This window comes from Epinephelus fuscoguttatus, linkage group LG17, assembly GCF_011397635.1.
Source record: "Epinephelus fuscoguttatus linkage group LG17, E.fuscoguttatus.final_Chr_v1".
NCBI lineage: Eukaryota > Metazoa > Chordata > Actinopteri > Perciformes > Serranidae > Epinephelus > Epinephelus fuscoguttatus.
Genome location: NC_064768.1, coordinates 34252533 through 34279561, shown reverse-complemented (window position 1 = coordinate 34279561; position 27029 = coordinate 34252533). Strand labels below are relative to the sequence as shown.

Here is a 27029-nt window from a genome sequence, read left to right as displayed (position 1 = left end):
ATCCAGAACATCCAGAACCTGTTTCTGCCTTTCACACATTTATTTTGTTTCAAATGCTGCAACCAGAGATAACTTATTTAATTATTCAATTCTGGTCTAAACTCAAAATTTTAACAGAGAAACAACTTAGTTATAGTGTATCATCAAAGAAAGTATATCCTCCTGAGACCTGAGCTTCTTTTTGGTAAACATTTTTAATTTCTCTGAGCTATTTGGGATCAGTAGGACTCAGTAAGTAAAAAAACGAAATATTGTCAATGATAATAAAGTCTCCACATCCTCAAATGTGACAATAAAATCCCAGTGTCCGTGAAGTACTTCCTAATTAACAGGTCTTAACTTGTTATTGTTGCTAAAATTTGTTGCCATATCAAACTACAAACATTGATAATCATAAATAAAAAAGTTTCACCCATTAAATGTGATCAGGTTTTGGACATTGTCCACTTTTGTTGGGGTTGGCTGCAGACCGACTTGGCAGTTGTTGTTTTTTTTTACATGGATTAGTGTATTGTGCTCTCATAACCACTAGATGGCACAAGAAAGCGTCCATGAACGAGGACAACAGGTGTAAGTTAAGCAGCATGGACAATCAGGTGCAGCAAACCCAAAATGTGATGTGCTCATATGGACACAGGGTCTCAGAAGGATATTTGTATTAGTGTATTTGTCCATACGTGAACATGTGAGAGGTGCAATATCCCCGTGTAATGTGTGAGGTGCACATGCTGTTTTGACTCTGACTCAGGTATGTAGAATTACAACAGACAAATTCGATAAATGTGTTCCACAACTAAACTCTGTCATGTTTTAGGCATTGTTATGATCACACAAAAATGAAATAAAATAATAATCTCGACAAATCCAGTTCAGTTAAACAGAAGAATGAACATGAAGGAAAGTTTGCAGGTTGTGTGAGTTCATGGCCAAAGGGCCAGACCAACAAAGACATCTCTCTTTAGTGGCGCCGTAAGGATAAACAATAGGACCCACTGTCTGTGTCAATGTGGTAAAACAATAATAATAATAAAATTAAGAAAAAGTAATGTATATAATTTTGCAGCTGTGGGCCTTACAGGGTTAACCCTTTGAAACCTGAGCAAAGTAGCTTGATTTCTTTTAAAAACATGGCAAGAAGGCAACAAACATAGAAAGAAGAAATTACCCAAATGATTAAAAACAGGAAAATTAGTTTCAAAAAAGGCAAAAAAAAGCAAAGTTAAGTGAAGTAAAAAACTTTTTTTTTAAATAAATAACAAAATGACATGGAAAGGGTGCTTAAAAATTACAGTAATGCTCTAACATAATTTCAAAATGTGATAAAAAATAATTATAAATATAGTTTTCTCCTGACTTTTGTTTCCTTTTTTCCCTATTTTTTAAAATAATTTTCGAATTAAATTATATATTTTTTTTGCAATTTGTGGGACATATGCTACCAAGTTACTCATTGCCTTTTTTCGCATATTTTTTGAAAGAAATCGCACCTATGTGTTCAAGGTTCAAAAGTTTAAATACTTGAGAAAGGCGTCTGAAAGCAGCGCAAGAAAAGTGATGTTGCTCCAGGTTTTAAAGGGTTAAAGAGCCATACACCCAGAAATCCACTTACTAAAAATACAGAAAGTGAGAGTGAGACATTCTGAAGGTATTCAACAGTATTTATATATACATATACATACATATATATATGTGTGTGTGTGTGTGTGTGTGTGTGTGTGTAGGCAGTTATTCACTACAAATTAAGCTAAGTATCATAAACCAACTGATTTTGAATGAATTTATATATTTTGATATGTAAAAGTTGTTTGCATGTTGGATCTTATACAGTTACATCTGTACCAGTGGAATGCAACCTATGGCTCCGGACCCACATGTGGATCTTTATCTCTTAAACAAAACAAAAAGGAAAAAAAAAGAAGTTTGTATTTTCATACATCATTGTTCTACGCCTAAAGTGATTTTACATTCTAAAAATTGTAAAAGCTTTCAACTGAAAAAATGTTTTAACATTTCTTAAACTAAAATGTGTGTCATTTGTCAACACCCCGGCGCCTTTTCCTCTAAATTTTGCCAAAACTTAATGGCCGCTGCTCATCTGGAGTCTCCCTAGCGAGGCTAACTATCGATTCCAAATTCAAAAAAATAGTGTGCTGACAGATTTGTTTGCTTTCCCCGCCCAACACTGCAAAGTTAAAGTAGCAAATAATCGTGATCGCCCACTGCAGAGGAGCCACCTTGTGGTAAAAGATATTAATGAATGCTCAGTGGAGCCATTGGTAATGTTGATAGGCTCATTTAGATACTTTCATTAGAAGGCTCAAATATGCTCTGCAGCTCCACAGTTTTTGTTGTTGTTCTGTTGTCTTGCTTTTTTTGGACAAAAATGGCTCTTTTAATAATAAAAGTTGCTGATCCCTGATCTGTACACACCAGTGACAGGAAGACAGTCGCCCATAAGTTGCTGCTTTAGTCTTTGGTCACTTCAATAACTGACAGAAGACACTGAAACTAATTTCTACCAAAGAAAAAGTCTATAAAAACTTTTCACAGTGTGCTGTGTGAATTAAAAACAAAGAGATGTTGCTGTTGAATTTCTTTTAAATGTAATTTTCAATGCTTTGAGCAACACAAAATGTTAGTACTTGGGCACGCCCTGATGAAGGTCTAATACAGGGGTCGGCAACCTTTACAATTAAGAGCTATTTTTGACCAAAAAAAGGAAAAAAATATCTGTGTCGAGCTGCAAAGCATATTTTGCCTTATAATGAAGGTATCAACATTACCAGTGGCTCCAAATGAGCATTCCCTAATATCTTTTACCACAAGATGGCTCCTCTGCAGTGGGCTATTCATGATTATTTGCTACTTTAACTTTGCAGTGTTGGGCGGGGAAAGCACACAAATTCTCTGTCTTCCTTTCATGGATCCGTAATCCATGGTTAGCCTCGCTAAGGAGACTCAAGACGAGCCATCGCCAGTAGGGTTCAGCAAAATTTAGAGGAAAAGGCACCAGGTCATAGACATATGATGCACATTTTATTTGAAGAAATGCTAATGTGTTTTTTTAATTAATATATATACTTTTACAGTTGGAGAATGTAAAATGACTTTAGGCCTAGAACAATGATGTATGAAAAATCAAGATGTTAAAAAGTAACATTTATTTTCTTTTTATTGACAAACCCTTGAGGACACATGTGGCTCCAGAATAAAGTAAAACACTGCATAGATGTAAGTGTGGAAATCTGTTCTACAAGTTGGTGAATAAAACTTCCAACATGCTAAAAAAAAATAATTTTTCCATAGATTTGACACTTTAAAGAGAAAAATGCATTTTTAGCATTTAGTAAGAGCTCCCTGTTTAGTTTGACATATTCACTGCACCTACAGGATTAACATTATTTCTTCCAGGGTTGTTTACAGAATTGTATTTTTGTCTTTTTTTTCTGCTCTTTACAATTTAATTTCAGGCAGATAAAAGAATACAGAAAGAGAACTTCCAGACACTGTGGTGATGAATGGCACCACCCTGTGGCTGTAGTAAGACGACTTCATGTTGAAATTCCACTTCCCAGAATGGAATTTTATTTTAAAAATCTGTTTCATAGCCTTTATTTATTTATCTATTTATTTTCATCATGTTGTGCATGACATTTCTCTTCCCCCTCTCCCAGTGCTGGTTTGGTGCACAGGCAGCTTGTCTTTGTTTCCCAGACCTGAAGGTGTCACATGTGACCACTGGGTGGCAGCACGAAGCAGCTTAATGTCCACATTGGCTCTCGCTGCCTGTTTACTGAAAGGGATGACGTCACACACTGAAGGTATTGGAGCATGCACTGAAACCTCTACTGGAATAACTCATCCAGGAGGACATGACACACATACAGCAGGGATAATCAGATAAAGGGAACTTTCACATAGTTTCAAAGCCCACAGATAGAGAGAGAGAGATTGTTTTATAAAGCTACACCTATGATTCACTTATTGTTGTATGAGTACTCCTCCTCTTTACAACACTCTGCAGACCATTGTCTATCTGTGTGTTGGATCAGGCTCCACAGCAACACGAATAACAGCCAAAGACTCCCACAGCAATGTGATTACTGCCAATTATTAACTAAATGTTATGACGTATTTCCACAGAAGAAAGGCTGTGATAAGGTTCACTAGAAGAGAAGATCTTGGGGAAATTTCATCCTCTTGGCGTAAAACGAAACAAACTTCAATGAATAGGGGATTCCTGTCACCTGTGGGACAGACGGGATTTGGAAAAGCAGGATGACCCGACAGTGCCATGGTAACACTTGAACAGGTCACTGATAACAACAGTATCTGAACAAAATTTGATGTTGTTAGTGAGAAGCAGAAAAAATAACGCTGATGAACATAAACATGATTTCTGTCGCCACAAGTTGGTTAAATTTGAAAAAGCAATGGATCACTTTCAGTTTCTGTTCTTGTTCCTGAAATATTCTTAAGAATGCACAACTAAATTATGCATCACTTTCTTTTTCTGCAGCATGTTCCTCCATTTATATTAAAACCACAGTGGCAATTTCAACACGATGTGAGTCAGCAGAAGTTCAGGGGCATATTAAAGCTTTGTCGATGGGGGTAAACCAAAAATGAGTGTCTGCTTTATTTATGCATGGGGTCCTGTTTTTATATTTTACAAACAAATTTCTCCATGATCACATTATTTATTTATTTAACCTTTATTAAACCAGGAAGACCCATTAAGATTGAAAATATCTAGATACATATAGTACAAAAAAACAAGCGTGTCTCTGTCACCACGTTCTTTACGATGCCCTTAAAATTCATCAATGGATAAAAGTGTTTAAGATCTTTTTGGAGATTGTCCAAGGTGCACAGTAGGAGAATGCAGTTTTCCCCAGATCTGTTAAAACCCGGGGTACATTAAAAGCAACCACCTGGAGGAGTGTAGCCAATAACTAGCAGAACTGAGACACAGGAGGGTGCAGATGTAGGCTGGAAGTTTTGTACAAATGTTTTGTTTTTGCAGTAATGCATTCTGATACACAGTTTTAGACTTCCTTTGTCACACGTGTGTCCTCTGTTATGATCCAGAGTCAGATGTCTGTTAAAATGTCAGCTACAAAACAAATAAAACACTGGAAATATCTGGAAAGATATGAAATGTTACGGCATTTTGCTCCAACGTTTCCTCTTGCAAAAATGCTAATAAACACTGGTCTCGATCAAAAATGACCTGAAGCTCAATTCTGAGATTGTTGTATGTAAATAGTTTTCTAATAAATAATAAATATAGCAAATTCTGATCAACTCCTATCAATTTCAGGCTTAAAGGAAATGGCCACTTTAGAATGAAAATACAGACAGTACTTACTCACCCTCATGCCGACAAGACGTCCAGTGTAGTTTTTTAATCCACAAAACTTGTTCGGGGTATCGGAGGATAACAGGATAATGTAATTTATTCCACTTTTATAGCATCATTTCTCAACTTGCGCGAGACTAGCTGATGGCTAGTGGTGGTGCTAGTTCTCGAGTCTCGCGCGAGTTGCCATGTAAACACAGCATGCTTGCAGGGCAGCAGTGGCGTGCACAGACTTTTTGAAGGGCAGGGGCGGAAAGAAAAAAAAGGGCACATACAGCGCGTTCTCGCCACTGAAGAGGGCACTAAGTTCTGCGTGTTTTCGAGGGTACTTTAGACATGTTTATATGTTATACAAATGGCACATTATATAGCCTTAAAACAGACTAACTAGACAGACTACTCAAGTTAGTTTGTAGTTAGGATCTGCATCCACGAGAACTGTGTAGATTCAACATTGGACTGTGAAGAACACACAGAGACATGGATGTATGAAAGAAATAAATCCCTGGGGGGGTCAGGGGGTCCTCCCCCAGAAAATTTTCAATTAAGTAGATGCCATTTCCTGTATTCTAGTGCATTTTAACACCATATTAGCACCAGATAATCCAAACTGGTTCTGTGAGATATAGTTCTGGCTCAATATAGATCAAAAAAGGGCCCAACATAAAAGTCATTGCAACAGTAATGTTTTTACCACCCAAGAGGGCATTTTAGCGCACGTTTTGGCTCCCAAGAGGGCAGTTTATCATGTTTTAACCAGCCAAGAGGGCAGTTTAGTGTGTTTTTACCACCCAAGAGGGCAGTTTATCATGTTTTAACCAGCCAAGAGGGCAGTTTAGTGTGTTTTTACCACCCAAGAGGGCAGTTTATCATGTTTTAACCAGCCAAGAGGGCAGTTTAGTGTGTTTTCTGGCTCCCAAGAGGGCACTTTAGCATGTGTTTTGGCTCCCAAGAGGGCACTTTGGCTGCCAAGAGGGCATTTTGGCTGCCAAGAGGGCACTTTAGCGCGCGTTTTGGCTCCCAGGAGGGCACTTTAGCGTGTCTTTTGTCTCCCAACAGGGCAGTTTAGTGTGTTTTTTGGCTCCCAAGAGGGCACTTTAGCGTGTGTTTTGGTTCCCAAGAGGGCAGTTTAGTGTGTGTTTTGTCTCCCAAGAGGGCAGTTTAGTGTGTTTTTTGGCTCCCAAGAGGGCACTTTAGCGCACGTTTGGCTCCCAAGAGGGCAGTTTAGTGTGTGTTTTGTCTCCCAAGAGGGCAGTTTAGTGTGTTTTTTGGCTCCCAAGAGGGCACTTTAGCACACGTTTTGGCTCCCAGGAGGGCACTTTAGCGCACGTTTGGCTCCAAAGAGGACAGTTTAGTGTGTTTTTTGCCTCCCAAGAGGGCACTTTAGTGCACGTTTTTCAACAATTGGGCCACGGGGGGGCAACCGCCCCCCCTGCCCCTGTGCACACCACTGCAGGGCAGGCTAACTGACCACGGTGAGAAATGATGCTATAGAAGTGGAGTAAATTCCGTCTTTTCAAGTCAATTTTGCATGCCGCGGCTTCAGAGCACTTGGATTACGACGGACGAGCCGTTCTGACATTTTTGAAATGCATTAGCGGAGTTTTATTACATTTTCAAAATGTGGGTTCCATGCACTTCAAGTGTAGCTGTTATCCTCCGTTAGTTTTGTGGATTAAAAACTACACTGGACTTCTTGTCAGCATGAGGGTCAGTAAGTACTGTCTGTATTTTCATTCTAAAGTGGCCATTTCCTTTAAAATAACAACTTCCAATCAGGCCCCACCCACTTTCTATTAAAACCCCACCCACTCCCAGCTCAAACGCTATATAGCAATATATTGTCCTAATATTGAAATGTTTTTAACATCCCTGGTTGTATTGTGAAGTAAGAGTTAGTAATATCTCATGTTGCTTTATTAAACACGATGCACAGATTGTTTTGAGACAGGTGGGGCCACTGAACATCTTGAGGTGGCACCAAAACCAAAAGCCATCACTGAATTTCAGGAATTTGATCACGCTGTTTAAGTATATATGCTAGATTCAAAGTATGTCAATATGAGTGTGAAGGAATGTGCATTGATATAGTTTTGTTTCTGATTTTATCAATTATCTGATGTGCACAAAGTAACACCGGTATGTTTAAGATTTTGAGTTCCAATCTTGTTTTCATGTGTTATGGTTAAACATGTTAGGTGATACATCGTTCTTCAAATGTGCTGGTTGTCCTTTTCCTCAAATGACAAATATACGCTGTATGACGCCGGACGAGCACGTCATTTAACGAGACTGTCAGTGTTGAAAGTTAAACTGTAAGGCAATTTAGGATTTCATACTTACACACAACTCTGTCATTCATGTGTGTGTGTGTCCTGTGTGTGACGATGCCTCTGGTGTTTGGGGTGTCCAAGAACATCCAAGTTATAACACAATGCATTATAAAAAGATTTGATCCTTCCTGGGCGTCCATACATTTACTATACTTCTGGCCATTAGTGGAGATACGGGATGGGAACCTCCAAACACCAGGAGTGAAATGTTTTGCATGTTTGCTACTGACTTATTGTCTCATAAAGAAGAGCTGCAGTGTGGAACCTGTGTGCACAGCTGCACTCAGAAACGTCACCATTAGCCTCAGAGACTGGAGGGTGTAACGCCGCCCCAGAGGAAGACAGAACTTGTTTGTTGTGTAATTTAGGTGAAGCTGAGAATGAGGTTCACTTCCTGTTGTACTGTCCCGTATATGACGACTTAAGGGATGTACTTTCCAGTAAAATGATCTCTATCTATGTTGATTTATTTTGGTTGGATGATCATGAAGAATTTGAGTTTTGTTTCAGAAAGGGACCTTTTTTGTAGCTGAAGTATTTTGTTTCTGGACTTAGTTGTAAAATAGCATGTACTTCTCATCGATACTGCAACGTCATTGTAATGGTGTCTTATAAACCCTTGAGGGTTGGGTACTTGTGTGTGTATTTGGGGCCTGTGTGTACATGACAACACAGTGAAAAAATTTGATCTTCTTCTCCTTCTTCTAGTGTTGGTTGGATTAATATAGAACAGGGATGTTTCAGTTCAACACTTTTCTTAATCATCATATCATTGAACAAACTCATCACATGACTCAGAGTTTCCATCAGCTATGTTCTTATTTAATTGGTCTGACTGGTATCAGACGGTGACCGCTCGTTGCAGACGCCCTCATCACTCATGTCAATTACACTGAAACTGTCTCAGTGTATTTAGTTTGGTAGTTTCTGTCTGATGCTGCTATCAAAGCCTCCATCAGGGGTTTGGCACATATTATCCGCCTCACTCATATAGGGGTCATGTATGTGTGAGACAGTCACTGTTCCCTGCCTTTCTCTTACCTCACACTCCACCAGCAGTTGCTAACTTTGCCTCCTGTCTTCCACACATTTTTTCTTTACCCATAAGGAAGAAGGATGACATGTTTGCATTTTTGTCTGATGTGGTGTCACATTCCTGACGTTGGTAATGATTAAAGGAAAGCCAAGATGAATGAATCCCGCTGATCTCATATACTGTAGAAAATGTGTTGTTATATTTCCCTCCGTAGAAAAACAAACACAAACCTGTTTGGATGCTCAGCTAATTTGTTAACCCACATAGGCTACGGTGGGGTAGGCAACCTGTTTCTCCAGAGCCACATGCTGCTCTTTCGCCCATCTCCAGTGGCTCCCTGTGTCCAAATGTGCATCATACAGCCAGCCGCCTTTTCCTTTTTATTTTGCCCAAACCTCAATAGACCTTTTTAGAGCCAACGCCACAATGACATCAGTTTGTTAGCTGGAGGCAAAACACAACTCTCCCCCACAGGGCCGTAGGCTACATAAGGAGTCTTAAGATTTGTTCTTGTTGTGTTATTGGGAGCTAGAATAGAAGGAGTCATGGCTCAAAACCAGCCGCCACTGCCCGTCAACAAAAACTATGGTTAAATGTGATAAGATGAAAGGACTGGACGGAGGCCATCATCAAAAATGCTCACATGTGCAGCGCACACTTCATATCAGGTTAGGGGAAAAGTATTTCCTGTTGTAGGGATGAATAACGTTATGTATATTAAGGGTTATCATGTCCACCTCAGAAAATGGGGAGGGATTAAGAGGAATATTGGATTTCTCTGTAACGCTAACTTTTTAGCACATTAGCTAACGTTAGCTTTGATTGCAAAACAAACTGGAGGAAACCATACAAGTATCGTCCCCCATGTAACGCTGGATTTCCACTGGATGCGTGTCCGTTGCGGAACGGCAGCGCTGGTTATCCGCTGCGTGCTCCGCCGTCCGTCAATATCCACCGGCTGCGTTTGCTGTGCAGTGCGGTGCAGCTCCGCCGGAAGACATCTCAGGGCACTGCCATGATTAATATCTTCTCGTCCATGGTGTTCACGGGGTGAAATGATGTCTGAAAACCTCTGACCTGTTGACTTCAGGCCTGCCTCTGCCCATTATGTAGTTTTTAAGGTGTAGCGCAGGGAAATATGATCCGCCGTGAACACTCTGTATTTTATTTTGAAAATTAACCGGATGTTTTATTGTGTTTCTGTGCACGACTTCCTGCCCTGCACAATCTGCTCTGTGCTGAATTGCTGCGTTGTGCTCCTGCGTCCGGCAAAAATAGAAGTCCTGCGTATCTGTTCCGGAGGGCTCCGGAGTGCCGGAGTTGAGACGGAGCCGGAACGCAGCACAGCCGCAGCTGGTGAAAACACACACATTGACTAGAATGGAATCCTATCGGCTCCACTGCCATGCCGGAGCGCAGACGCAACCAACACGCATCTGGTGAAAATTGGCCGTAAGACTGACTTCCTGTAACATCATCCATCCACTGAGTGGGAGCATACAGGTCAGCCAGTCTGGTCCAGTTGGTCAGTGTTCACTTTTTCAAATAATACTCTTGGTCCCGGAGAGTGAGTGACCTGACATGGTGCGTTTGTAAATTCAGTCTGACATGCTACACTAAAATGAGAGCCCTGTTGGTCGAAGAAACGGAGCGTTATATTTCTACACGAATGAACCAACGATTAAATTAATCAAACATTCACTCTGCTCTGCGTTCTGCTGCTCCGTCTTCACAGACAGAGTGCCCAGAGTGCGCTCTGCCACTCTGAGAGTGCAGTGCTCTGAATAACGAATGGTACATTCAGACAGTGCTCTGAATTTCCAAACTGTCCAGTGAGAGTGCACTCTGACACTCAGAATAAGTATTTCTGAGTATCCCTGCTGCTCAGGGATTTTTTTTTTTCTAAATGTAAACTTACCCAAAGAATGTAAATAACTAATGATATGTTAAGTATTAGCTTTTAAAGTCATTCTGAGTTTGGTTACTTTCGAATGTAGTAAGCTAGTTAGCCAGACATGCTATGTGGCTAACATTAGCAAAGATAAACTGATCTTTGCTGTACTGTCACCAGATATTTTGCCGTTTTATGACATCATTTCTGCATTTCTAACCTCACAATGGCCTTAGCATGCACATTTTTAACCTGTCCACTGTGTCCTGAATGTGTTTGTGTGTTATTGTGTCACAGCTCGTGCATTTAATCTCATCCTAGAGGAATTTCAAAGGATTCTGCAATCGTGGTTCCACTATTTGTTTATCATCGCGTCGCCGCACATTCCTCCGTCGCCCTCAGCAGCAGCCGGAGGTGAGAAATAGATAAGGGCACATTTTTTACACTGTGACTGCAGAGGCACTGTGTTCGTCTGCTGCCTTGTCTGCAGAGAGCAGCAGGGGAAGGGGTTCCTTTAGATGGAGCCCATTCCTCCAGTCTGCACCGCTGCACAAATATTTGCTCTAGATGAGTTTTTTTCTTCATCACTGTAACAAATAGTTGGTCAGATGCCAGGCTTTCTGCATTGTGACATCCTTTTGGCATTTCCCCCGACCACTTGACCCCTATAATCCATGACCATACACACGTATGTGTCAGCAGTGTTGTTTTCCTGTCTGTGGCGGTGATTTTCTCTGTCCTCTGAGTTCCTGCTGAAGCTCTGATGTAGAATTCCTTAATATTTGTTTCCATTCTTCAGTTGAATGGCCTTTAAAACTCCTTCCTGTTTTTTAGCGCCTTTTTTGGTCTGGTTTCTGTTATTGGTTGGATTTAAAACCATTTATGGTAGGGAGTGTGTCACACTAATCCATTTCATTATACTAAAAACTGACCCATAGAAAATTCATAGAAACTCCTGAATTTCCAGAGGATTTTATTTTTTCAATTGAACTGACTTTTCTATGGAGCACAATGTTTTTTACTCTGAATACTGATTGTTGTACACTACAGGGAAAACGATAAGGAAAGTTTTCCTCATCAATGTCATGGCTCATTTTACCAGATGAGAAAACAGTAACTTTACTCATAGAATTTTAAAGGGTTTAGATTCTAGCGGTGCTTAAAGGTCCAGTATGTAGAATTTAGTGTAGGGCTCAGCAACCTTTACTATCAATAGAACCATTTTTTGGCCAATAAAGCTCTTAAATAATCTGCCTGGAGCCACATAACACACCTGAGCCTTATAATATAAGGTCTAAACGAGCTTTTATTGATGTGTTTTACCACAATGTGGCTACTGCAGTGGGCTACTTATGATTGTTTGGTGCTGTAACTTTGAAGAGTTGGTGGTAAATGGAAATAAATATATCCATGCACTGTTAAATTTTTTTATTGTCCTCCAAATACTTTTTTCTTTTTTTTGTAATTAGTATTTTATTGAGTTTTGCACTTTTAAACATACATAACTTCAAAATTGGCAGACCAATAATACTAACATATATATATAAAAAAAAATAATATATATATACATATATATATAAAAAAAAATTATATATATATATATATATATATATATATATATATATATATAAAATATTACTAAAAATGTCAAAAACAAAACCACCCACGAATAAACAAACAGAAAAAAAAAAAAAAAGTAAGAAATTCGGCACTATAGTCCATTCACATTTTTATAGTACACCACCTCTGTCTTCAGTTCAGGTCAGGAGAATTCATCATGTGCATATAGCATATACATATATTATTTCAGGGTCCATTCATGTTTCCGATATATTCAAGATAATCCCCCCACTTTGCCATATATTTCTCTGTTCTGTCTTTAATACTAAAGGAAATTTGCTCATAAGATGCGGCATAGTTGGATCCGGTAATAGTCTTAGTCAAATAGTCAAATACTTTTTTCTTGATCTGGAATCCATAGTCAGCTTAGCTCCAAGACAAGCCACTGCTACTGAGGTACTGAGGTTCAGCAAAATTTAAAGCAAAAGGTGATAGGCCGTATGACATGAAATGTAAAAATGTTTTTTTTTTTGTTGTTTTTTTTTAATTAATAAACTGTGAATAGGCTATCCCTTTTTGGAGAATGTAAGAATCACTCCAGGCTCCTGGTAAAAACCTCCTAAACAAAGAACACTGGTTGCAGCTGGTTGCAATCTGCAGTCATCACTGCTAGATACAATAAACTTCCCTAAATCTCACACACTGGACCTGTAATACAAGTAATACTAAAGTGAAAATTTGAAAAAGGGGCTCTTTATAATCAACATAAATAACTGATAAGGAATGACGGGGTATATTTAGATGTCACTGTTAAATTTTCAAGAGAACAGTGGGAAATTCCATAAAAAGGAAGTTGCACCTGCATCATAGAGTATGAAACAGAAACAAACATCTTTGAAACAGATTCACTTTTGTTTTGTCTCCTGACTGATTGCCCTGATATGAAGTCTTTAAACATGTCTGCTGGCTTGCCTGTATTGTGACATAATATGTGACTGTCAGGTTTGCTCTTTGCATCGACCGTGTCTTTGTCTGAGTCTCATTCCAAGTTCATCCTAATCCATCCATTCTTCCCCGTGGTATCCAGTTATCAGATTCACATACTTCATTAGCTCCTTATGATTGTGCATACCTGTGGATTTGGATTATATAACCTATTCTATAGCTGATAGCAGAGAATACCTGAGGGTGTTTGCATGACACACTGTACCCGTTTATGCAGTCATGCTGTGGTCAAATCCATGCTGTCTGTTTTTGTCTCTGGTAAGAGATAGGCAGCGTAAACTGACAGATACAGTGTGACTGTGTGTGTCATCACACTATGCGCATGGTGGTTTATGTGTGTAGCTTACAGAAAGCTGATGTGGCAGGCGGCTGAGTATCACTTTACGAAGGTCAAAACACATTACGTGCTGGGATATTGTTTGTGTGACAGTATAGGGGCGTGAGCGACGATTGTGCCATGACCTCACTTTTCCTGCGTGGGGTGCTGACAGCTCTCCTTGACTTCATCATCCCCATATCAGCCGTGCGGCACATGCAAGCCCTCCGTCTGTTTCTACTGCCACTGCTCATCTCTTCCTCTGCCGCCTCCAGCCTCATCCGCTGCTGGAAAAGAAAAGAAGGCATGTCATGGCCTCACATAACCTCTTGTCTCTGTGACAATCATCTGCTGCCACTCTGTACTTATTACTCTGCACGACAGGCCACCTTTTCATCAGTCAGGATAAATGAAAACTGATTGTTTTGATTTCCTATTTAAAATGTATGAGATAAAGACAGTGAATGAATAATAAATACAGTAGGATGTAGCTGCAAGCAGATAAAGATAAGTGTTCTTTAATGTATTTGTCAGTAGTTATAATTTCTTGAAGCTCCTGCTGGTGAATAAAGGAAGGAGGAATGTCATCATTTTAAATACGTATCCTTCACATTTCATGAATACTTTAAATCGCAGATTTGTTGCAGAATAAATACTGGCATTTTATGTTTCTGGAAACCCTGAATACCTTACATATGTACATAATTATGTAACAGATATGCTGAAACTTGACATTTCTTTATGTTTCGACATTGTTGTGGTCAATGTGCAGCGAGGTGGAGGCAAATAAACCACTTGAAGATCATGTTGTAGCTTAAAATATCTGGTTTCAGGGCCACAATCCTGGCAGGAGACTTCAACCGTTTTTTGTGACCGTATCCCCGCTGGAAATGCAGCAACAGGTCACTGAAAGCAACCATGTTTGGTGGCTGAAGAGCTGCTGGAAACAGTGATATTTTACTCAGCTGTCTTCCGAGTCACAGGAGAGAGAACCATTAAGACATGATGAGCGTTTTTCCATGATTTTGAAGGACATACTATACTATGACTGTTTTTCATGATTTTGGACGACGTACTATACTATGACTTTTTTTCACGATTCTGGACGACATACTATATTATGACGTTTTTTTCATGATTTTGGACGACATACTATACTATGACTTTGTTTCATGATTTTGGACGACATACTATACTATGACTTTGTTTCATGATTTTGAATGACATACTATACTATGACGTTTTTTCACGATGTTGGACGACATACTATACTGTGACTTTTTTCATGATTTTGGACGACATACTATACTATGACTTTGTTTCATGATTTTGGACGACATACTATACTATGACTTTGTTTCATGATTTTGAATGACATACTATACTATGACGTTTTTTCACGATGTTGGACGACATACTATACTGTGACTTTTTTCATGATTTTGGACGACATACTATACTGTGACGTTTTTTCACGATTTTAGACGACATACTATGATGTTTTTTCACGATTTTGGACGACGTACTATACTATGATGTTTTTTCACGATTTTGGACAACAAAAGTCATAGCATAGTATGTCTTCCAAAATCATGAAAAAACATCAAAGTATAGTATGTCATCCAAAATTCTGAAAAAAAAAAAAAAAAGTTATAGCATCGTATGTGGGTCATAATCATGAAGAAAAGTTATAGTATCCTGTCTTCTAAAATCATGAAAAAATGTCATAGGATAGTCCATCCTCAAAAATCATGAAAAAATTCATAGTATAGTATGTTGTTCAAAATCATGTAAAAAAAAGTCATAGTATAGAATGTCGTTCAAAATCATGAATAAACGTCACAGTATAGCATGTCATCCAAATTTCTGAAAAAAAGTCATAGTACAGGATGTCATTCAAAATCATGAAAAAAAGTCATTGTATGGTATGTCGTCCAAAACCATGAAAAACGTCCTATTGCAGTTAAATCAGGAGAGACATGTTTTTATAGTAAACAGAATATTTATTAACGTGCACATCAAAATGCAAACTGTAAAATGTCTTTGGTGATTAGACCCCGTAGAGATGGTATGATTTATGAAGGGTGACGAATCCATAGCTGAATCTGGAAAGGAAAAGGAAGCAGTGGGAGTGGGAGTGGGATGGAGAGTTGTGAATGAATGAGCACAAAGAAAGTCTTCTTGATTAAACTCATGCCGAGCCTCATTATATCATCCAAAAATATGAAAAAAAAAGTCATAGTATAGTATGTCGTCCTGAATTATAAAAAATAAACAGTATGTTGTCCAAAATCATGAAAAAATGTCATAGTATATCCTTCAAAATCAAGAAAAAATGTCATAGTATAGTACGTTGTTGAAAATCATGAAAAAAAAGTCATAGTTTAGTATGTTGTTCAAAATCATGAAAAGAGGTCATAGTATAGTGTCATTCAACAAAAAAAGTCATAGTACAGTATGTCGTTGAAAATCATGAAAAAACGTCATAGTATAGTATGTCGTTCACAATGATGAAAAAAGTCATAGTATATTATGTCGTTCAAAATGATGAAAAAAAGTCATAGTATAGTATGTCGTACAAAATCATGAAAAGAAGTCATAGTATGTCCTTCAAAATCAAGAAAAAACGTCATAGTATAGTACGTATGTCGTTCAAAACCATGAAAAAACGTCATAGTATGTCATCCAAAATCATGAAAAGAAGTCATAGTATAGTATACCGTTCAAAATCAAGAAAAAAAAGTCATAGTATAGTATGATGCCAAAATCGGGTCCATGTCACTGGTTTGACAGCCCATTGGTTCGACATCCCATTAGTCTGACTGTCCGCGGTGTTGAATGGCTCGCAGCGGGCATATGGTGCGCTGCGACCAGCTTGAGGTGGAGCAGGCTCACGGCTTATGTGTTTGCCACTTTCTTTTTCATTTTAACCCACACCATGATCTTTTCCTGACCCTAACCAAGTGGTTTTTGTGCCTAAACCTAGCCAGACCTTAACCACAGGGCATCATGAGGCCCGTTTCCACTGAAGAAGTTCCTGGTACTATTTGGGGGTCAGGAACTACTACAGGAATGTCCTCTTGCTTGGCCCTCTCAACCACCGTGTCTCCACTGAGAGAGAGGAGTACGAGGAAGGTTCCTGTAAAGTTACGGGCTCTGGATGTGACATAATCGTTGTGCGACCATTTTGGCCGGGGCGATGTAGGGATGCCGTTAGCCGATAGCGGTGTCTGTAATAACTCACTAAATGGCCCGTGAAGAAAATATTTTTTCCCGCGGATGTCTTAGTTACAACATGATTGAGCTAAATGGAGTAGTTTCATGTCGTATCCGACAACGGGAGGCTTTTAACAGATGACGTCCTGATGTTAGCTTTGCTGCTGCTGTTAGCTGATGCTTTCTAGACATTGTGATTTCCCATAACAGAATAAATACCACACATATCAACACAAAACTGCTTTGCTAGCTCAATCATGTTGTAACTAAGATATCCGCTGGAAAAAAAAAAATTTCACGGGCCATTTAGTGAGTTTTTTTTTTATGTGGCGGCGGAAGCTATATGAAAGAGCTAAGCCTCGTCTCGTCGAGTTTTAAATTGAGTTCTATTTTGTTGCTTTCTGTTGTCGTCACATCCCTCCTTGAGTATATCCAATCAGCACCAAGTAAACCCCAAGCCCCAGCCAGGAGTCTTTCAGGGCCTTTCTGAGTACCTACTCCGAGGCAGGGACTTGTTTAGCCCCCGTATCCTACGGGGCAAAAAAGAAACAAAAACAGGTTAAAGAAAACAACTCAAATCCTGTGAATCATTCATTCCAAAAGGTTCAACAGTAGACAGTTCATTAATCCAAAATCCAGCTCCCTTCTCAGGAGCTGCCTGCAGCTCCTGAGAAGGGAGGAGAAGGGAAGCGTCAGGAGCTGCAGCTCCTGAGAAGGGAGCTGGATTTTGGATTAATGAACTGTCTACTGTTGAACCTTTTGGAATGAATGATTCACAGGATTTGAGTTGTTTTCTTTAACCTGTTTTTGTTTCTTTTTTGCCCCGTAGGATACATAAAAGAAAACTTAGGAAAGCTGTACTGTCCTACATAGGGAAAGTCGAGCCTGCACTATCTGCGGAGTAGTGAGTAAAGGATAGACTTGCAGGATATATATTATCAATGTATATTATTCATGTCTTGTTATATGGTTCCTCTGCATAAAGGTATTTGTATATAGGTGCTGGTGGTCTCAAGCTAGGATTGAGTAATTTGTAGTAATTCTACCTCTTATCCTCGCTTTGTGTAATATTGATTGTGTAAGTAGACTTTGATATTCATGCATTGAAATTCTTATGTTTTTAACTTATACCATGGTTGATGCATACTTTTTCAACTTCATGATGTATGTAATTGTACTGTTTTTATATATTTTTTTGAGTCTTGCTTAGACAAACAGAGAAAAAAAGAAAAAAAGAAAAAACGAAATTACTCATGTGACCAGCAAGCATTTAAACACACCTGAGAATGCTTAGGTCAGACCTGATGAGGTGAACCTGATGACGCTAAATGCGAAACGCGTTGTTCCCCTCATTAAATTTCGATAGTAAAGTCCATGTCAGTGTGCGGAGGATTTTTTTTGCATATCTTATGACTCACGTTCCTGCTGCCTACCAGCACCTGACGATCTGTGGCTGTGCAAGGAGATTTCATTGATTCCAGTTTGATCATAGTATTGTATGTCGTCGAAAATCATGAAAAATATCATAGTACAGTATGTCGTCAAAAATCATGAAAAAAAAGTCATAGTAGTTGATGTCTTTCCATGACGACATTCTGTAATTACTTTTACTTTTGTTAGTTAATATATATTTTTCATGATTTCATACAACATGCTATATACTATGACTTTTTTCCATGATTTTGGATGACATACTATACTATGATGTCTTTCCATGACGACATTCTATAATTACTTTTACTTTTGTTACTTAATGTATATTTGTAAGTACAATTGTAAATGCAGGATTTTACACTGTACTGTTGATTTTTACCTTGTGATGTTGCTGTTTTTTTCATTTTATTTCCTTTTTAATTTTACCTTTATTTCCCCAGAAATTTCCACTGATATAAAAAATCTCTGTTACAAGTAAGAGATCCTTGTACTTCTTTCAGGACTTACTTTCAGGACATTGAATTTAAACCACATACTACTTCTAGTTTGATATGTCAGTGTCAGTCTTAGTACAGTACATTCTTAGTTTAGGTTTAATGTCCAGTGATGATCCCTGTGCTTTTTAGGGACGTCTGGCAAATGAACCTCTAAAGGAAAAACACTAAATACTATTGTTTTAGGTATGAAACTTCCACTGAAATATACTGAATGCCAGCAAAATACAAAGTCCTTTAGGGGAAAATCCACAACCTGTAAAACTCTCAGCATTTGATCCCTGACATGTTCTCCCTGCATTTCTTGGCCTGCTGGGGGCGCTGACAGCACTACATGTAAAGGTCACTTCTGGAATGTGAGGAGGGCAGGTGGAGTATGTGCGTATTGTGTAACAACACTGCTGTGACGAGTACACAGAGGTAGGAGGGGCCATCATGATATCACTCACAGGGGGGGTATAAGTAGATGTCCTGGCAGGAACGTGAACACAAAGCACCTGTTGCTGCTCTCCAGCCTCAACTCACACATCTGTAAAGACTCGGCTGCACCTCTTGAAGTGTGTCAACTGACTGCTGCTACTTTTACACATCAGGACATCAGGCGCTACATGATGATGGCTTCCTTCATGTGCAAGACACTGGCTTTTTTTGTCATCTGCATGACTCTGCAAGAGGGTGAGTAAGAATTTTTGGGTTTCTTGGAATTTTATTATTTAATTTAAATACTTGTGCAGATTTTTGTGGGCGAGAGCTTGTAAAAATGTATTAATTTGATTTCATAATATATTCCTTTTGGCTCTGCATGTAATGAATTACGAGTTTCTTCTTGGCTGGTTTCATAGGTGTAGATTTTAAACATTTAGAACATGTACATTGTCTCCCCTGATAAAAACATTAAAGTAGCAGAGGAGTTTTATTTTGGCAGGATTGATGACAATTACATCATCAATTGATGCAGAAAAGGGACAAATTGCAGCAAAAAAATTCACCACAGTGCAAGAAATTCTTTGATGCTCAAAATTTACTGGTGGAGGACCCCCAAACCCCCTGTTTGATGTGTGTTCTCCCTGCCAATGTTGACAATCTGGCTGGTTTAGATAAAGGTTTTTGGATAAGGGATAAAGGTTTACCAAAATAAGCAATGACACAATATAGTAAAACAGCACAAATTAGTTGAGGAAAAGAGGAAGATGCTGGTATGAAGCCAGCAGCAGCCTTTGACTTTCTGCCAGTCACCACAGAAAGAACAATACAAGAGCTGGGTTCACCCTTCCAGAGAATATTTCCCTTTGATAAGTCACCCAACTTAATTGGAAAAGTAATCACATTGATATCACAGCATTATTGATACAAACACTTACAGCATGACTGTTTGACTTGGATTGAGTCCCTAGATGTATAATATAATGAATATTGTCCAACATTAATCACAATCTTATTTTTCTAACCGCACAAGTAGGTGTTAACCCGCCAACTAGATCTCTATGTGTTTACATGTGATAGTCATGAACTGCACAGTCATACTGCAAAGCATTAGTTGGCGCTTTTTAATCTCGGGATCCTTTGTGTTTTTCTAGGTTGTGGACTCCCCTTATCAGAGCAGGCTGAGCTGCCAGCTCAGGCTCCACATCCACACAGAGTCAGGACCAAACGCTGCTCCTGTAACAACTGGGATGATAAAGAGTGCATCTACTTCTGCCACCTGGATATTATCTGGGTCAACACACCAAGGTGAGGCTGCAGAGCACTTTGGACACACTTAGAGAACTGCATTTGCTATTAGACCACGAGACTGAGTAAAACCTAACCCCTAACCACCTGATCCTAACTAACTCCATTATGACTGTCCTAAAATGTTTCGTTTTTCATTTACAGTAAACTCCTTCCTTACGGCCTTGGAAGTCCCCTGTCTCGCCGCCGCCGTTCCGCTGAACGGTGTGAATGCCTCAACCCAGCCGATAAAACCTGCTCCGGCTTCTGCCACAAAAGGTGAGTGCCCCTACCTTCCTTCTACCTTGATCTACAGCAAAGCAAGGCTGTCCCATCACGTGCCCTACTTTGCCAGATAGTATCAAAGAATTTTCTGTGTCTTCTTCCACTGTCAGCCATGTGTGACGAGCCTCAACAGTCGGGTGATGCTGAGTCAGGGAGGAGGCGAAATGATTGTGTGCGATAATGTTACAACAGTATAGGGGTAGTAGTCAAAGTGCAAGGAATGGCCCGCATTTCCCTGTCGGCCTTAAGAGAAATCACAACAATTTATTGGCAGTGCAGCTAATTTTGGAAAGTTTAAATTTCTGCTTTTGCTCGAGGGAACTTTTGTTGCGTCTTTGACTTACTGCGGTCATGAAAACACCTGTATGGATTAGTCACCATCTCTAGATGTTATCCTTGGTGGTGTTTAGAAAAGGCACGCCCTACATTTCTGCCCATCAGGCATCTAAAGATATATTAGTTTGGAATTCCAAGGAAATTGGTTAGTTGACCCTGAACTACTTTTGCTTCAATAGACATAATAATGCCAGACAATATCCTCCATTTGTAGAGGTTTGACTCCTCAGGCACTGAAAGGGTTATGTCCTTGTTTTAATGCTGTTGTTGTTTCACTCCACAGTTCAGAGATTCCAAGTTCAACTACTGTGGGCACATCAGTAGAATCTGCAAGCACAAACAGCAATAAATTGCTGGCCTCTCTCAGGTACACGGAGATTAATTTAACCTTCAAATGTATATTGTGCAGGTTGACGGTCATTTCTCAGACATGAAGCATCTCTTACACGTTTTCTTTTGTTCTCTCTGCAGATCTGTGGTCAAGTCCAACACTGCGATCGCGCAGGAGATTCTGTCAACACATGAGAAACTGAGTGGAGTAAACAGGCTGAGGAGCTTAACAAGGAGGTAGAGGACTAAGTGAATGCCAGAAGTGGTTCAACCTCAATGGATTCAGCCTCCATGAGTCGCTGACTCCTCCAGCTACATTCAATGCCAACCAAGGTTGCGAATTGTGTCAAAAGTCTTAACAACTCTAGGGTTGCAGAGGTGAAAGGCTGGAAGGCAAAAGAGGCAGTCGGTCAAGCATTTGATCAACAAAGCATCAGAGGACCGGCAGCTCACCAAGCCAGAAGCCCTAAAGCAGGAACAAGGTTGGGTAGAAACATTTAAAGTCATTTCTTGAACTCTCTTTGAACTAAACAGATACCAAGGAAGGATCAACTGTAACCAAGAACATGGAAACTTTTATCCATCCTTTTGTGGACCAAAATCAAGAAAGTTTACAATGACCGGTCTCTGATCTGCCAGTCTTGGTTTCTGTGGACGTAACTCTTATGACTCGTCTGAAAGGACAGTTTTAAACCCACAACTCACCTTTACTGAGGATTATAGGATCATCATATATTCCACAGTCACATCAATTCTGTATTTAGTTGGAAATTCTTTGTCAATGTTTACTCATATGTCCTTGAAACTATTGTGTCATTGTAGACTTTTGGTTCAGTTTAATATTCCTCTGTATCAGAGCTAGAATCTGCTGTCCTGCCTAGTGTTTAGGACAAAGAAGCAAATTGCTTTTTAATGATCAGGCAGTACTTGAAAATGGCAGCTCAATCACGCTTGGCCCACACAGCCTTAGTGTAATGAAGGTCATCTCTTAGGGATTCATCCTACAAACAATTAGCTTTATACAAGGTCCATTGCACACACACACACACATACAGTCAACTCGCTCCATGCATAACAACAACAGTAGGTCTATTGTGTTGGCAGGAGTGTTTATTGCATAGCTCCTGTTTAATGTTTTGATTGAAGATAAGCCAGAAGGTTTCAATGATGTCCAGCGTGCCAAATAATTGTTTTTCTCCCCTGACTAATGTTCTCTTAATTCTTCTGTAATTAGCCACTAGGACACGACGACCCTCGACTTGTGTTATGCAGCTATTTGCAATCTATTTATCTGTGGCCTGCACTTTTTTCTTCTTCCTTTCACTCCATCTGCCATGTTTCAGAAAATATTCAACCTCAAATATCTCAGTGCTGTAAACGATGGATAGTTTACTGGCTTAGAAGTTTACTGTTAAATGCTGAATTGTAAATAGAACAATTTATTTATTCTCTAACTTATTCAGAGATGTATTTATATTTGTTTGATGCACTGAATTTTCTATGAGAAAATAAAAATGCAAGAAAATATTATGTAAGAAAATGATGATGTCATTATTTGAGTTAAAACTAATTGCTGTCACTCACTGGAGTCACAATCAACATCTGTCTACGTTCTTTTGTTTGATGGCCCTGTTTGTTAGGAACTTAAGGCTTGCCAGACTTAAACAAAAGAATAACTTCGATAAGTATCTGGGTGTGACACCACAATACAAGAGGAAACTGATTGGATTGTGAAAAAGGCCCAATATTGATCTGCAGTGGAGGATTTCAGTCTATAAATTATATCCAAGACTTCTCTTCTTGTTTTATCTGGTAGGAAATTGAAAATGAAGAAAATTGCTTTTCAAACTGTCTATTGACGACCTATCAACATGACCAGTGCTGAAAATCTGACAGTGAAATCAGAGATCTTTCAGCAAAGCCAGTAAATCATTTGGGAAAAAAAGCTATTTTCCAGTTTTCAAGAGCTGGTTAATAGTTGTCTACCTTTATGTAATGTTGGTTGAGTTTTCATTCACTTTCCTTGAGATTATTCTTGCAAGTATATATAAATTATGGAATTATTTATGAACGGGTCTCCTGATGCTCACCAAAAAGCCTCACATTATGGTAGACTGACAACAAATCTGTCTGGTTTGAGTAAAACAAACTCTGGAGCAGATCAAACAACAGCACCAAGAGCTCTTGAAAAGACTGGTCTTGGTTTGTTTGTGGTCTTAAAACAAACAGCCCACCCACAGGATTTTGTGACAGTTTAAATTTGATTTTGAGATTATTTCAAGAGCTGAACTATTATAAAATCTACTTTCTGAACTCTTCAGGAAATGATCTCATATAAGCAATGCGTACAAACCATTTAACCTATAGTCATGCAGATCATGAAAGTGAAAAGTGAAGGACACTTTAAACTGCAGTGTGTTGGACTTGTGTCCTACTCTGTGTACTTTGACAGATAATTAAGTCCATTAAAAAGAGCATGATACACCAACCCCATGGTATAACAAATCCTTATAAAATGTTTTGTGTGATATTTTACAAATTAGCCCCCACAAATTAGTAAATTATGAATTTAACTTTAAATTATGTAGATTAGGGTTAGAAAAAGAAACATGGTTAGGCGTCATCAGTTACGTACTTAACGTAAAGTTACGCAAGTTAGTTTTACGAAAGTAAAACAATGTAGTTAGGATTAGGAAAAGAAATGTGGCTGGCATTGTCACGTTACGTACTTAATGTAAAGATACATGGCTTAGATTTAGGAAAGTAAACTTACATAGGTTAGCTTTAGGTGTTTAGGTGTTGTCACGTTATGTATTTAACATAAAGGACACGGGTTAGGTTCAGGAAAAAAAATGTGGTTCGGAGATTGTCATGTTGCATACTTAATGTAAAGTTACATGGGTTAGGTTTAGGGAAAAGAAATGAGGTTGGGGTTGTCACATTACAAACTTAACATAAAGGTTACATAGGTTAGGTTTAGGAAAGTAAAGTTCCACAAGTTAGGTTTAGGAAAAGAAACGTGGTTGGCGTTTAAGCAAAGTTACAAAGGTTAGGATCGGGCAAGTAAAATTCCGTTTGTTAAGGTTTAGAAAAAGAGACATGGTTGGGCATTGTCATGTTATGTACGTAATGTAATGCATTTAACATAACGTGATGACGTACCGTAAAATAACTTCACTTGCTTTCACATGAGACACAAACACTGATCTCCTGGCGAAGGTCCTGTGTTGCTTCCTAACATGAACTTTTGCACTTTATACTACAGCTTTCCTGATTACATGGGTAACATGCAAATTCTGGTGCATTACTTTTTGTAGGCTTATGTACGAACACTGCATGACAACAACCTGTACAGTAATAACCCTCTGCAATGCTGCTGTACATTGGTAGTTTGGGGTGGATAAAGACAAACAGTGCAGCAGTCAAATTCTCCCAAATTACCAGAATTGAAAATGTGCTTTGCTACAGTATCTGCCTGAACACACCTGTGCTGCATGACATGTTGCCTGTCACCAGAATCTGACGTCCCCACAGTGATCCTGATCTTTTGATCATGCAGCACGACAGTAGCCTTAGTTACATTTCACTCCGTGCGACTTCATGTTGACAACTAGTTCTTTGCAAAAAGTCACTGTGAACCAACCTACAGGTGTGAAACTGCTCTTGGTAAATTCACCCAGTGTATCAACAAGTCCCAGGGGTGCAGCTTCTCTTCTTCCTTGATTTCCAAGGACTTGCGTTACATGATGTCCCGGAGCTAGGTTTCTGTGGACAGTTGCATGATGCTGCTGGAAAAGACAACAGGGATATAAAACGGGTTCAAAGAGAAACCCATCTATGCATTTAGGCATAGCTGAACTCGAGAATATAAAAAGCATCCTGCAAAACCGCCATAAGTGTACCTTTATTATGAACGAAGGTACTATATAGAATTAAATCAGTGGATTGACGGTATAACTCTCTCTATATCAAAATCAAATTAAAGAAGATTGAAATGGTCACAGCCTCCTGATGCATGTTGCTGTCAGTAAATGACTTGAATTCTTTAAAGCGTTCACTTTAGCCCAATTGTGCAGAAGAAAAATCAGGTGTGTCTGTGACACACAGTAAAGCTGATGAAGTATGTAGTCACTACACATAGCATATCTTTGTCCATAATGGAACGTGAGGTGATTATCATGTTGAGTCTGTGCTCTTGTCGCTCCATACAAAGATGTTTACTTTAGATTGGCTGTTCTGTAAGAGTGAGCTCAGAGTGTTTATTATAGAGGATGTTGGAGACTTTCAATTATCTACAGGACATCCCAGGTTGTAGGTCAAGTGTTAAAGGAATGGCAGATAGTCATGCATTAGCACCATTCAGAGTCAATCACAGGTTAGTATGTTTTTTGTTTGTTTTTTGTGCAATGAAATTGGCTTGTGTTTGTGTAGGAGAGGAAGTATTGCAGGATGCAAAAGCAAACTAGGCCATATGGTAATGATGTGCACCTGTGTCTCATTACCCTGTGCAGTGACATCCTGGTTATTTACCCTGACGTCAGTTAAGAACTCACGGACCCCCCCAGCATATGCCACGGAGTGTGAATAGCTGACTAAGAGTGTGGAATGAAAACAGGATGCTTTTTCTGCATTCCTCCCGAATTCCTTAAGCACAGGAGAGAACCGGGAGAGGAAAAGAAACAAAAGGAAAAACAGGAGCATGACTGCTGTTTGCTCAGGGAACTGATATGAGCTGAATGTGGAATTGAGATTGCAACCTTAATCACCCTGTTGTCATAGCACTAGCTCCATTGTTGTGCTTTGTTTTAGTCCTTATTCCACGTTATTGCCCTCATTTTTCTCCTCCCCGACATGCTGGGCGATGGTAAATCATGATTATGTGATTATAATGTTTGTGTAAGTCTCACTGGGCTCCTGCCTGTTGTTTATACGCTTATACATTTAGGTTAGGGCATTGTGCTCGCTGTGCATTTAGAGATAAAATGTCTTATAGGGGTTGTATGAAAGTTACTGGGATAATGAGGGGTTGTAAGTCTTTTGTTTTGAAAACTTTGTCTCACTGACAATGAAATCTCTCTTTTAAGAAAGACCTGAGAACAAGAAACCATCATAATCAGACAGCCCCACGTCCAGACAACCACAAAGAAAACATCAGATAATAAAGCTTTAAAAACACCAAGAGAAATGAATGTCGCTGCAGGACAGTCTGTTATTGGATCATGTGCTATAGTTACAAGGTTTTATAGAAGAAAAGATGTGAGGTAGTTTGACAGCTTTGACGTTAAAAATACATATGAGATGATATTAGATCAGATTTTCCTCATCAGTCAAGAAGGTAAAGAAGTCCATTGAACTTCTGCTGCATTTTCACAGGACAGCAGGCAGCTGCACATTGCAGTCCAAAATAATCATTAGCAAATGGAATCAGAATCATAAATAGACTTAGCAAAGTGCCATTATGTAGGCTACTAGTACTAGTTGTTCTAGTATAACAATGTACTCATACACAGATTATGACACAATGAGTCCCTGTGACACGTAACAGGCCCCCCTATCCCCCTAGGGCAGGTAAAACATGCTGTTGTTCGTCCAGATGGAGTTGAAGGGCCCAGAGAGAACTCAGCCCCTCTAAAGTCCTGTTGATAAACTGTGGGAATAGAACTCTGTGGCCTCTGTTATTGACATGATGACTGAGCCCTCTGATAAGAAATGCAAAGTTAG

The 27029-nt window shown here is 39.2% G+C and overlaps 1 protein-coding gene across 1 annotated transcript; it reads left to right on the top strand.

Annotated features, from left to right (window-relative positions):
- Nucleotides 1-19140: 19140 nt before the first annotated feature.
- On the top strand, nucleotides 19141-22848 carry edn2 (endothelin 2). The gene is made up of 5 exons (XM_049603185.1): nucleotides 19141-19322; nucleotides 20225-20378; nucleotides 20523-20636; nucleotides 21262-21345; nucleotides 21450-22848. Exons 1-5 carry the CDS (start codon nucleotides 19256-19258, stop codon nucleotides 21547-21549), a joined length of 519 nt encoding a protein of 172 aa, XP_049459142.1. The 5' UTR covers nucleotides 19141-19255; the 3' UTR covers nucleotides 21550-22848.
- Nucleotides 22849-27029: the final 4181 nt, after the last annotated feature.

Coding starts and splice junctions, on each gene's coding strand:
- edn2 (XM_049603185.1), top strand. CDS start 19,256: ATGATGATGGCTTCCTTCATGTGCAAGACACTGGCTTTTTTTGTCATC. Junction 19,323..20,224: donor CTGCATGACTCTGCAAGAGG/GTGAGTAAGAAT, acceptor GTGTTTTTCTAG/GTTGTGGACTCCCCTTATCA. Junction 20,637..21,261: donor TCCGGCTTCTGCCACAAAAG/GTGAGTGCCCCT, acceptor TTCACTCCACAG/TTCAGAGATTCCAAGTTCAA.